The 12,075-nt window shown below is 34.3% G+C and overlaps 1 protein-coding gene across 2 annotated transcripts; it reads left to right on the top strand.

Moving 5' to 3' along the window:
- Positions 1-10,314: 10,314 nt before the first annotated feature.
- On the top strand, positions 10,315-11,580 carry LOC111390125. 2 transcript variants are annotated; one of them, XM_023015124.1, is made up of 4 exons: positions 10,315-10,838; positions 10,936-11,019; positions 11,111-11,168; positions 11,251-11,580. In XM_023015124.1, exons 1-4 carry the CDS (start codon positions 10,485-10,487, stop codon positions 11,277-11,279), a joined length of 525 nt encoding a protein of 174 aa, XP_022870892.1. In that variant the 5' UTR covers positions 10,315-10,484; the 3' UTR covers positions 11,280-11,580. The 2 variants fall into 2 exon arrangements, with proteins under 2 accessions (XP_022870892.1, XP_022870891.1); XM_023015123.1 differs by having other exon boundaries at positions 11,093-11,168.
- Positions 11,581-12,075: the final 495 nt, after the last annotated feature.

The raw sequence follows: 12,075 nt of genomic DNA, 5'->3' as shown, positions 1-12,075 counted from the left end.
AAAGTTTAAAAAAAAAAAAAAAAAAAAAAAAAAAAAAAAGGAAAAGCCACTTCAAATTTTTTGGTTGTCGAGTGTTGGCAGGCAGTTTCCTTGAACAAGAGGCTGTGATGAGTAGAAATAGTAGATTTTCTGCCTCTTTTGCTGCAACATTTTGAATAGAGGAAAAGAATGGGGAAGTGAGAATTGGCAGCTTACTAAATGTTTGACACCTTGATCTAAAAGAACACTGTCATCTTACTAAATGTCTGACACCTTAGTTAGCAAATAGAAATACGTCATTGTAATATGCCACAACTTATATTACCTTTAAAATGACGTCTTTGGATTTGCTAACAAAAGTCTGTGTAGTGATATGACAAATATTTAGAAAGTATGATTATTTTCCACAATGTATATTGCAAGACGATCATTTTGGGGAAAAAAAAATCCCCATTTACTATCATTTTACTTCGTTACTATTTTTTCATATCATGTAAGATAGACATTTCAAAGATGAGCACATTATGTTTACTAATTTACACTTATGTTCAACACTTTGTCAAATCACAGTGCAATTTCTATAAAGTTAATAAATTTTCTTCTAAATTATGTCAAAACAGTTCTTTAGAATTTGTTAATAATATTACAATTCACATTTTACTTCTCATTTAATAATTTATGATTTTAGATAATGAAGGTTTCCGTTAAGGTTTCCCATATTGTATCTCGTTATGTTATTCTGCTCAATAATTTTCCTTTTAATATTTTTTCTCGTAACAAAAATAGATTCTTGAAGGAATATGAGTTGGGTATTGATCTCTTTATTGAGTTTGAAAGATGTCAAGTTAATAGGTTTGATAGAATATTGTGTCCTGATTGAAAATACAAAAACTTATTATCAAGAATCTTAAAGCAGCAAGAAATCATTTATTAGTATACAGTATAGACAAAAAATATATTTTTTAATAATATAAAATTCTATCTTACAAATGTTTCATATATTTTTCGTTTAACTTGACAAAGTATTTACAAAAATAATATTGTATGAAAGTGATAATTAATAAAAAAAAGCATAAGGGACAGGAATCTGGGCACATGGGTTTGGAACAACACACGTTTGGCTTTTGACTAAACCTACTCGCAGCATGTACAGAAGTTGGTCCACCTCACTTTTTGACATTTCATTATGCATTACTTCTTACTTCAATTACTATAATAAAAAATTTAAAGATTTCAATATTTGTATAGGATTGTACAAATCACACCCTCTCACAATGGGAGGGTCCGCATCAATTAAAAAAAAGGCACAGGCCCCTCTATTGAGAGGGGGCTATCAGCCTCCTGTACCTACATGAAGGTTGTACCTCTAGCATGGTTGAAAAATTAAAATACAATTTTTTTATTTTTTTTTTATAAAAGAATCAAAAGTAGCCACTTGATGTAATATTTGATTTTTTAAAAGTAGTTTAATATGTACATTTCAATTTTTCTTAGTTATTGGTGTAAGATAAATTAGAATGATAAAGGCTAAATTATTCATCATTAATAATTACTTGATTTAATCTATTAAATGGTTCATTTTATCTCAAAGGGATTAATGTTTGAATCTTATGAAATACTAGTGTATGTTTGGTCACTATGAATCTCTTTATCTGGAGACTACATCTCCTTTCAAACTTGAGCTATTTTATTGAGTTCCTTAGAATGTTCTATTGAGCCTCTACGTATTTTCTATTCATCCACATGTATTGTATTTAGTTACATCTATGTTTTTGTTTAAAGGTCAAACAAGTGGGTTACTTCAGCGCTATAACACTTGGTATTCGAATATTGGCTCGAGATTATTCATCTATCCCTTCTTACCTTGAGAAGTAAAGGTACCTTATGTTGTATGTGGCAATAGGACGGGGCGGCCCTTCCCATTTACACCCTTGTTGGGAATACTCAAGAGATTAAAATAAACTTGTCTATTATCTCTTTTAATTATTTAATTATTTTTTATTTTTTTAAATATAAAAATAAAAATAAAAATACAATAAATAGATTCTAGGTGAGGTGAGGAATTAGAGGCAAGAGCAGGTTACCAGTTCCCATACTCCATTCGAGTTAGGGATTACCCACCCATTCCAGGTGAGACAACGAAAAAAATTACTGTTATACCTCTTTAAAAAAAGCTCCATAAACCTCTATGTGACAATTTTACAGCAAGCGAACCTGGACCCTCACTCCACATCATTCTTCCCAAAAGGCAGTTTGATCGAACCCTAGTAAAGATAGCAAACCTCTATGGAGAGCCGAATTCATTTGTTGGAGTTGACTCCACATGAAGAATCGAACCTTCATGGATGGACAAATCTACAAGAGGATCAGCTGGCGCTGTTTTATGGAATCCTCCATAAGTGATTGATGTGATGCTATCGTCAAATCTAAGAGCGTTAGACTTTTGGGTAACGAAAAGGTATTAGCATTAAACGTCTATGATTGATTGATAAACTTGATAAGAGGCCTCAACCGCATGGATGATGCCACACGTACTTTCATCCTATGGCCAGTATTTATAATTTTTTATTATAAAAGCTCACACAATGTGCAATTTCAAAAGTAATGCAATTTTAACCCCCTGTTCATAGGAGGCTCACATGTAAAGTACATCTTACACTTAAATACGTATTAGTTCAATTAACTAGACTGTCAATGGAATATTGTCATAAAGTGAATAAAAGGGATAGGATAAATCACCCCTATCTAACGATTTGTTTTAGTGTACAGGAATTAGGCTCACATGTACACAGAAGGTATCGAGATTTGTTGGTTACATTGGAGGTACAAAAATCCTGGTCAACATTTACTATCCCTTCTATCTTAGAAAAATATTTGGACTACATTCCCTTCAATTTTTTAAGCCTATTAATCCTTTCCCAAGAAGAAGGTAGAATTGGAAGCCATTCATTTTTTTCACTACATATAGAAAATAAACATTAACGGTAATTGGACATTTTAAACGAAGAAAAATAAATTTAATTTTTCTAGTTGTTGGGCGCAGAAGCTCTAAAAACACAAGTTGATTCCAATGGATTTTGAAGAACAAGATTATAATGACAATTATGAAGTCAACCAGATCATGCGACAAAAAACAAGATTAAATTTGTAAAAGAAGAACAAAAAAAATTAACTCGGAGGAAACAATGTTTTTATTGAAAAATACGGAAAATACAAGCCAATTTAGCTAACTATTACAATTAAAATTGAAAAGAGGCACCTCTAATTTATAGGCCACGATCAAAAACCTAGTGGAGTCATAAAAGGTAAGAAAATTAGGAGAAAATGCGTAAAAGAAGAAAAATCCACGCGACGCCAAAAAAAGAACCAAGCGGATTCTGTTTCCTTCTCTTTCATGGTTCTACTTTGATCCTTTTTCCAAGCAAAGTCAAACACGCCAATACAAGAATTCTAATCTAATTAGAGTCATTAAACTCAACAATCTCTACCTTGACTCTAATTTCGGTGCAACGTACGAAACTTCTAGATTTCAAATTCGTCTGCATTGAAATGAACTGGCCGAATCTCCTCTACACAGTAACCACTCCATATAAACCAAACACTCGTCCTCTGCCTAGCATCTACAACCGATGCCCGAACCCAATATTCTGGTTCCCAATTCCACCAAGGAATTAATATTGATCACACAGGGTCGAAGTACACCCTGTAACAAGAACCAAACCAGATGCTTGATCAGAAGACCTTTTACTGGAACTGTCGTCTTTAACATCCCCAAAAGTACCCCAGGCATTGCTGACATTCTAGAACATACGCTTGATGAGTCCTACCCCAACAACTGAACACAGTGTATTCGTTGAAATTGGTGGCAAAGCGGAATCACCAACGCTCTCCCTAGAAGTGTTCTGAATCGACTCAGAGCCCAACACAAGAGGTATTTTACCAAACTGAACTTCCACAATGATACTAAACTTGTCCAAATGTCTCTTCTTAATTGGTTCTGCACTCCTCTACAAAATGTACAACTGAGATTTTTTCATCCTTCCAATACAACTCGGACTCTCTTTCAAGCTTTCAAGACTCCACCTCCTCCAGAGAATTTGTACCCTTTTATATCCAAGGCACTTAGCGGAATGAGATTTCTTTTTAGGTTAGGAATATGTCAGAATTGATCAATTGTTCTAAATTTTCCATCCCGCAAACTCAATCTGACTCGACTGATCCCAACAATACGGCAAGATTGGTTGTTTCCCATTACAACTCCACCATGCTGAACAACCTCATATATCTAAAATAAAGTCCTATCAGAACACATATAGTGCGAACATGCTGAATCAAGAATCCACTCCTCATCAGGCCTAAATTCCACATCAGATACCATGATGAACATCACCTCTTCGCCATCTAAACAATTTTCAACTACATTTATTTCGTCTTATTTCAAAGGTTGTACCCCACAATTTACAGCTAAATCACCTTTAACCTGCAACATATCGCAATCCTTTTGAATATGTCCCTTCCTTTTGCAGTAGTAACAACTGACATTGCTAAATCTAACTCTCGATCTGCCTCTTCATCGACCACCTTGAGATACAAGAGCTTCCCCGTACCTTGGTGTAGCTCCAATCAAAAGCTTCATCTTCTCTTTTGAGTAAAAAGTATCATAGACATCTTCTATAGTGAAAATATCTCGACTATACAAGATATTATCCTTAAACGGCATATAAGATCCAGACAGCGAACACAACATGATCAAGGCAAAATCCTCTTCATCATACTTAAACTTCAATGTCTCCAGATTTGCAACTATTTCCTTGAGCATGCAACATAGTCTTCCAACGATCTCCTTCCGCAATGCAATGTGAATACAACTTCTGCTTGAGAACCAGTTTACTTGTAAGACTCTTAGTCATACACAACTGCTCCAACTTCAACTATAAAGCAGCCATCGTTTTCTCCTTTTAGACATCTTGCAGAATATTATTGGACAGATAAAGATGAATCAATGAAACAGCCTTTTGATCCTTCCGTTGTCCAACCAGCTGGCATTCTCTCAATACCCAGCAACACATCATCCAAATTCAACTGCGAAAAAAAAAGCCCTCATCTTTACTTGCCACAAAGAAAATCCTGTATTGCGATCTAGTTGGGGAATATCATACTTCAACCCAACCATCTTGAAAGAATCTCAACCAATCCATAGAAGATGAACAACCTCGCTCTGATACCACTTGTTGGGTGCGGAAGCTCCAAAAAAACAAGTTAATTCCGATGGATTTTGAAGAACGAGATTATAATGATAATTATGAAGTAAACCAGATCATGCGACAAAAAACAAGACTAAATTTGTAAAAGAGGAACAAAGAAAATTAACGCAGAGGAAGCGATGTTTTTATTGAACAATATGAAGAATACAAACCAATTTAGCTAATTGTTACAAATAAAATAGAAAAGAGGTGCCTCTAATTTGTAGGCCACGACCAAAAACCTAGTGGAGTCATAAAAGGTAAGAAAATCTAGTCCAATTAAGAGAAAACGTTTAAAACAAGAAAAATCTGTGCAACGCCAAAAAAAATGAACCATGCGGATTCTGTTTCCTTCACTTTCATGGTTTCACTTTGAACCTAGTGGAGTCATAAAAGGTAAGAAAATCTAGTCCAATTAAGAGAAAACGTTTAAAACAAGAAAAATCTGTGCAACGCCAAAAAAAATGAACCATGCGGATTCTGTTTCCTTCACTTTCATGGTTTCACTTTGAACCTAGTGGAGTCATAAAAGGTAAGAAAATCTAGTCCAATTAAGAGAAAACGTTTAAAACAAGAAAAATCTGTGCAACGCCAAAAAAAATGAACCATGCGGATTCTGTTTCCTTCACTTTCATGGTTTCACTTTGAACCTAGTGGAGTCATAAAAGGTAAGAAAATCTAGTCCAATTAAGAGAAAACGTTTAAAACAAGAAAAATCTGTGCAACGCCAAAAAAAATGAACCATGCGGATTCTGTTTCCTTCACTTTCATGGTTTCACTTTGATTCTTTTTCCAAGTAAAGGCAAACACGCCAATACAAGAATTCTAACCTAATTAGAGTCATTAAACTCAACACTAGCATGGTACAAGTGCGGCCTTGCGGGCCATGGTAGTGAGAAAGGTATCACAGTGAAGGGCAAGGGTGAAAACAGTACAAAGATTTGTGTCCATATTTGAATATGGAATAACCTAAGGTTACAATTGTAGTATCTGTAGCTGATAGCTTTTGGTTCAACACAAATATCTCTCTTAACCAAATCCTTTGTGTATGTATGTATGCAATTTTGGCTGTCACTCTGAGAAAGACAGTGATACTGTGTTTGCATGTGTGGGGTGGTGGGAATTTGGGTAGGGGGTGGGGGTCAGGTCCACTCAAACATTAATTGCTCGGATGCCTTCGCATTATTGAGCAAAAGAATTTACTCTCCTAATTCGTAATTTTATTTTTCCAATTTGTAACATTTGCTATGAAGTTCAAGGCTTTTATACCAATTGTTACTATAGATTCAACGTTGTTTTTAATCGATATCAAATTTTAAACTTTTTTGCAATAGTCACTTTTAAAATTGTTTTCCACTATTAGTGAATTTACAGATTTTTCTGAATGGTCAGTGTACTTCTAACATTGTTTTTTCATTCGACACTCTAAATTGTTTGAGAATTTACTATTTTTTTGTCACATCATGAATATAGTTAATTTTCAAATTGAAGATAGTAATAGATGAAGTATCGGATGAGAAACAACGTCAAAACTATAATAGATTTTTTTTTTTTTTTTTTAAAGTTCAATGATTAAAAATTTTTTTTTTTTTTTTTTTTTTTTTTTAGGTTCAATGACTGTTTAGAAGCGTCATTATAAGTACAGCGACTATTGATATTTTTTTTATCTAAATTTGTGGGATTAAAGTCTCACTAGTGTATATATAAAAACATGTATCACTCACAACTCAACTAGTGTACAATGGTTTGAGATGTTGACTTTATCAATGCTTTAATATATGAATAGAATCATATATTATTTTCGTAGTGTCCATCATCCAATTTTTTCTCCAAAGAAAATCCTAAAATTTGATCCTACTAATATGTGACTTGACACTGCACTTATTAGTAGAAGAAACAGTAAATATATAAAAAAGTAATTTACAAAATTATGTTTAAAAATAAGTAATTTCAAAATACTTCTATGCATACCAAGACATGCACTAAGTACGATGTCCATATATGTGAACATTTAGTTTTTAGGTACACAAAGTGGCAAAATTAGTAGCAATAAAGTGTAACTAAAATTTTTGACACAACACAGAGAAATGAGTTACAAGAAATTCAAAATGTACGTACAACATATCCGCTCGATCTTTTAACATAAAAACTAATATATCTCCCTTGTCACTAAAAATCTCATATAATGTATACACCCAATTATCTAATTGTGAGGAGGAAGACCTGAAATTTCATAATATATCATAGGGGATGGGGACTTGACTCAATTGATGTAAACTAGGGTTCTTGTTTGTGACAAATGGAAAAAGACGTTGAAAAATGTCCAGATGTGAAAGTAGACTGATGGAACAGTGAGAATTTAAAAAGTTGCTGCTTATATACTGCCATTTCACCTTACATTTTCAAGGGACCATTGACAAGCTAAGATTGGTTCAAACCTCACAAGGTCATTTTGTATCCAGTTGCCAGTCAAGATTGAGTGAGATGAAAGGGCTATCTTCATCGTCAGATTTTTCTTCTGTCAACCCGTCATCTGCTACGTCTCAGTGTCCGACAAGCCCTCATGATAAAAAATTATTTATCTATAACTTCAATAGCTTCGAGCCTTCGACTATTGATGCAGTTGTACGTACCATTTCTATTAGTTATGTTACAATACATCACTCATAGATGCAGATACACTAACTCATTGCTCCACATGATTTTATCCATTTCAATTTTGCGAACAATAATCCATTTCCTCGATGTCATGATTAGAAACACGAGTGTGCTCTGATACAAAACCGATGAAGTGGAATAGAAAAAAGACACTAACCTGTATCGATGTCATGATTAGGAAGAGGAATGTGGTCTGATACAAAATTGATGCATCAGAAGACACAAAATGATAGTGAAGATTTAGATGAATCTAAACTTCTTATAAAGTTCAAAACTACATATAGAAAAGACACTAACCCGTCTCTTCGATGTCATGATAACGAACGCAAGTGTGCTCTAATAGAAAATTGATGCAGCAGAATATGCAAAATGATAGTGAAGATTTAGATGAATCTAAACTTGTTAAAAGCTCCAAACTATATCAAGAAAAAGACACTAACCTAGTCATTGATGTCATGATAAGGAACACGTGTGTTCTAATACAAAATTAATGCAGTGAAATATGCAAAATGATAGTGAAGATTTAGATCAATCTAACCTTGCTATATAGCTTTAAACTAAATATACAAAAAGACACTGCACTAAATTAGCCTTTTTGCAATGCGCAAAAGACGAAATCCATCGTCTAATGATATGCAAACATATTCGAACTGATATTTTGAATGCATCAACCATAGCAACTAAGAAGATAGAAACGGTGATTGATTTTGTCGAAGGCATGCAAGTAGCCAGCATAGAGCATGTGCAAATGAAATTAGGTACCGGGACCAGCTGGCTCAGATGGATACCCTATAGTTATTTCAATGAAGCATTGAAGTACAGAATTGCACCCATTAAATTTAGGCCTGTGTGATCTACATTTTACCACGTAATAGAGGCAATTAATTTTTTACCCCTCATGTAACTTCTAATCTTCTCAAAACTCAAGGTTTACATGACATACTTACTAGCTCACTGGAAAAAGAGACATGTAAAATATGCTTGTGTTATCTGGTCGAGTCCCGTTAATCAATGTTTTCGTACGAATTTTGGAAGTGTATATATCAGATATATATACATGTTACCAGAAGCACGTGGTGGGCCTGTATTCATATGTACCCCTATAGTCTCCGCTGGCTTCTGGACATCATTCCCATTCTACCGCATAAAATGGGCCAATGTGCATTAACTCAATTTTGACACCTTCAATGCGATAAGCTTCAAACAGAAATTTATTGGTATAAAGTTCTATTCATGCCTTGGGAAAAACTTTGACGGTCAAGAAAATAAGACAAATTAATGCTACTAGCTAATGAAGGAACCCTCACCTTTATGATCACAGAATAAAGTGGTGCAAAGAACGGGAGTGGAGTAATCTTAAGCCTTGCTAACAATCGCAGTGTGTGGGTTTGATTTCTGAGACATGGAATTGGATTCCTTGTAGGCGTAGTGTACAGGCAGTTCTTGTTTTCTGGCTTGTTGGGGCACATCCCGCGATTTACCTCCCTCACAAAGTTCAAGAAGCGGGGCCATAAGGGCCCTCAAGATTGAAATTCAACCTTTACATAATAAAGCCAAAAAGTTGAGGATAAAATAATTTTGTTTATCCATCTGGTCAACATTTACCTACCAGAATATTTTTGCAGAAAGTTTTTGGTTGCATTCACAAGTTCACAGACATTCTTAGCACTTCACATAAATGATCTATAAAATTTTAGTTTCTTTGCTTTTCTTATACCCTACGAAACAATCCTTCGAAAAAACGTACCGAATGTGAATTCTTGCCGAGTATGAAACGGACCAGCAGCATATTATGTTATGAATTAAGCTCCTTGTGAATTTGTTTTTACTGATGATGAGATAGCAACAGTGTATTGATAGGTTTAATTTTGTTTTTTCGACCAACATCTAATGAAATCTTGCTAGCTCAAAACTTATCAAATAAATTGTCAACCATTTCTATACATGTAGCATGATTGTTATGTTATTCTTTCTTGTTAAGAAAGTACAAACTATGCTAATTGGGACCAAAGGACTAATATTATGGCGTCTACTTTACCAAACATGTCACAGGTCAATTCTTGCTGTGTATGAAACCGATCAGAAGCCTCCGATTTAATATTTTTTTTCCTACTATGAAGAACGTGTAATCTACGCTCAATATTGAATCCCAATGACCATAGCTTTTCCCTGAAATAAGTTGTTACTCCAAATTACAAGATTGTAGCCTCTCCCTTTAACATTTGCAAACCACTATTTCTTTTTTTGTCTTTTAGTAGCACAACTGAACTTGCAACATGGAAAACGATGACAAATAATAGGACAACACTTTTTACCCCACATACATATGCGATGACAAAGACGAAGACAACTGGCAGTTTTGATATTACTTGAAAAAATATAATAATAAGGAAAAATTAACAAAGGGAAGGACAAAATTAGTCTAGGATTTCAGTGTAATTTGTTTGGTTTCATATCATTCCACCTTCACTTTTCTTATCTTCTTCTTCTTCTTCTTCTTCTTATAAATAGCAAGCAACAAAGAGAAACCAACCGGTAAAATCTCTCTCTTTTCAAATCAATAATCCAGCATCAATTTCATTTCGAAGTTCAGAGAATCTTATAATGAATACGTCAAATTCTGAATGCAGCAGTGGATGTGAATCCGGATGGACTATGTACTGGGATCAGCTTTCCAATTCGACGAATTATTACAACAGGGCTTTTGATAACTATAAATATCAAGAAAAAGGAGGAGCATATGTTTATGATGATCAAGAAGATGAAAACCTTTCTATGATTTCTGATGCCTCTTCAGGGCCTCCACAACCACAAATCCAAGACTACTTTGAAAACCACGCGTCCAATGAACAGAAAAAGAATAGCAACCAGAAGAAGATAATGAAACAGAAGAAAGCCAAGTCACAAAGTTTGTATCTTGATGATACTGCTAGCTCTCCTATTTTTCATTTCTCCAAGGCAAGTTCAATGAAACAACGTCTAATTCTTTATTACTTTTAGGTTTTAGGCCGTCTAAAATTTTTCCTCTGATATTAATGTCAGCTTTGAATTTCAGGACAATGTAGCTTATTCTGGTATTCATACTTCAATAGAACACGGTCCTGGTTTCTCCCAAGGCCTTGCTACAGCAGATTTTGAGGTACTTTCTTCTTATATGAGGTCTTCTTAACTAATTTTTTTCCCCGATTACTGTAATCTCTAATTTCTTGCAGGATGACTCAAAAATGAAGAAGCATTTAGATTTCTTCAAATCATCAGCTGAAGGTAAAAAAGCGTCTGGAAAATCCGGTGAGTTATTTATATGACACCATGTAGTTTTTGAGAAAATTATGGTGTCCAGGGCTAATTTCGTTGCACTTTGTGTTGGCAGGAAGTTTCCGAGGAAAAAAGAGGCAGTGACAAGTAGAAAGAGTAGATTTTCTGGCTCTGACTCAGCGACATTTTGAATAGAGGAAAAGAATGGGGAAGTGGAAGAATTGGTTGCAGAAATCTGAATATGTTGATTGTATCTCTTTTATTTGTTTATTCGATCTTTCCACCAGTTATTTGTTCCTGTCCATGCAGTAGGGAACAACCTAAGAAAACAAATGTTAGGAAAAAAAAAAAAAAATCACTTCAAATTTCTTTGGTTGTTAATTTTTGTTTTACAAACAAGATCTGCATAAATAAGAATTGGCCGCAAGTAATTGTTTGCTGTTTACTTTGTTCAAGCTCCATCCCTTCTATTTGATGTTCATAAATGAAAAGATAAAGATGGGACAATACACTTTCCCAAACTTCTAACTTAAACCAGCTGTATTGGTAGTTGGACTAAAGAGAATCGAGGAAGAGAGATATGTAACAAAGCCAATTCTCTTGTCCAATCCCGTCCAATTCAGTGTACGTAACATGCCATAAATGTTTCACTCTTGGGTAGTGAATGTGAACGCTGTAAAAGAGAGATGGCATTATGGTGAAACAAAGTGTGTTGCTATCTATTACAAGATTAGATCTATTGTCCCATTCATTGGCTGCCCACCTAATATATTTTTGATACCTCAACACATCATATCTTCTTAGCAAATGAGATAACATATTTCTCGAAACATTGGCATATTACGCCATAACGTCACTCTTATTGCTAAAAAGATGTAATGTGCTGATGTGTCAAAAATATATTAAGAAACAGCTAGTTTGAGAGACACATTTCAACCCA

The sequence above is a fragment of the Olea europaea genome, unplaced genomic scaffold (genome assembly GCF_002742605.1).
Source record: "Olea europaea var. sylvestris unplaced genomic scaffold, O_europaea_v1 scaffold65, whole genome shotgun sequence".
In the NCBI taxonomy this organism is placed as follows: domain Eukaryota; kingdom Viridiplantae; phylum Streptophyta; class Magnoliopsida; order Lamiales; family Oleaceae; genus Olea; species Olea europaea.
This window is presented reverse-complemented; position numbering and strand designations above follow the sequence as displayed.

What these genes read in the sequence shown, in the direction of transcription:
- LOC111390125 (XM_023015123.1), top strand. Translation starts at nt 10,485, where the DNA reads ATGAATACGTCAAATTCTGAATGCAGCAGTGGATGTGAATCCGGATGG. An exon ending in CTATTTTTCATTTCTCCAAG is followed by an intron (nt 10,839 to 10,935) that starts GCAAGTTCAATG and finishes TTTGAATTTCAG; the next exon opens with GACAATGTAGCTTATTCTGG. An exon ending in TTGCTACAGCAGATTTTGAG is followed by an intron (nt 11,020 to 11,092) that starts GTACTTTCTTCT and finishes AATTTCTTGCAG; the next exon opens with GATGACTCAAAAATGAAGAA.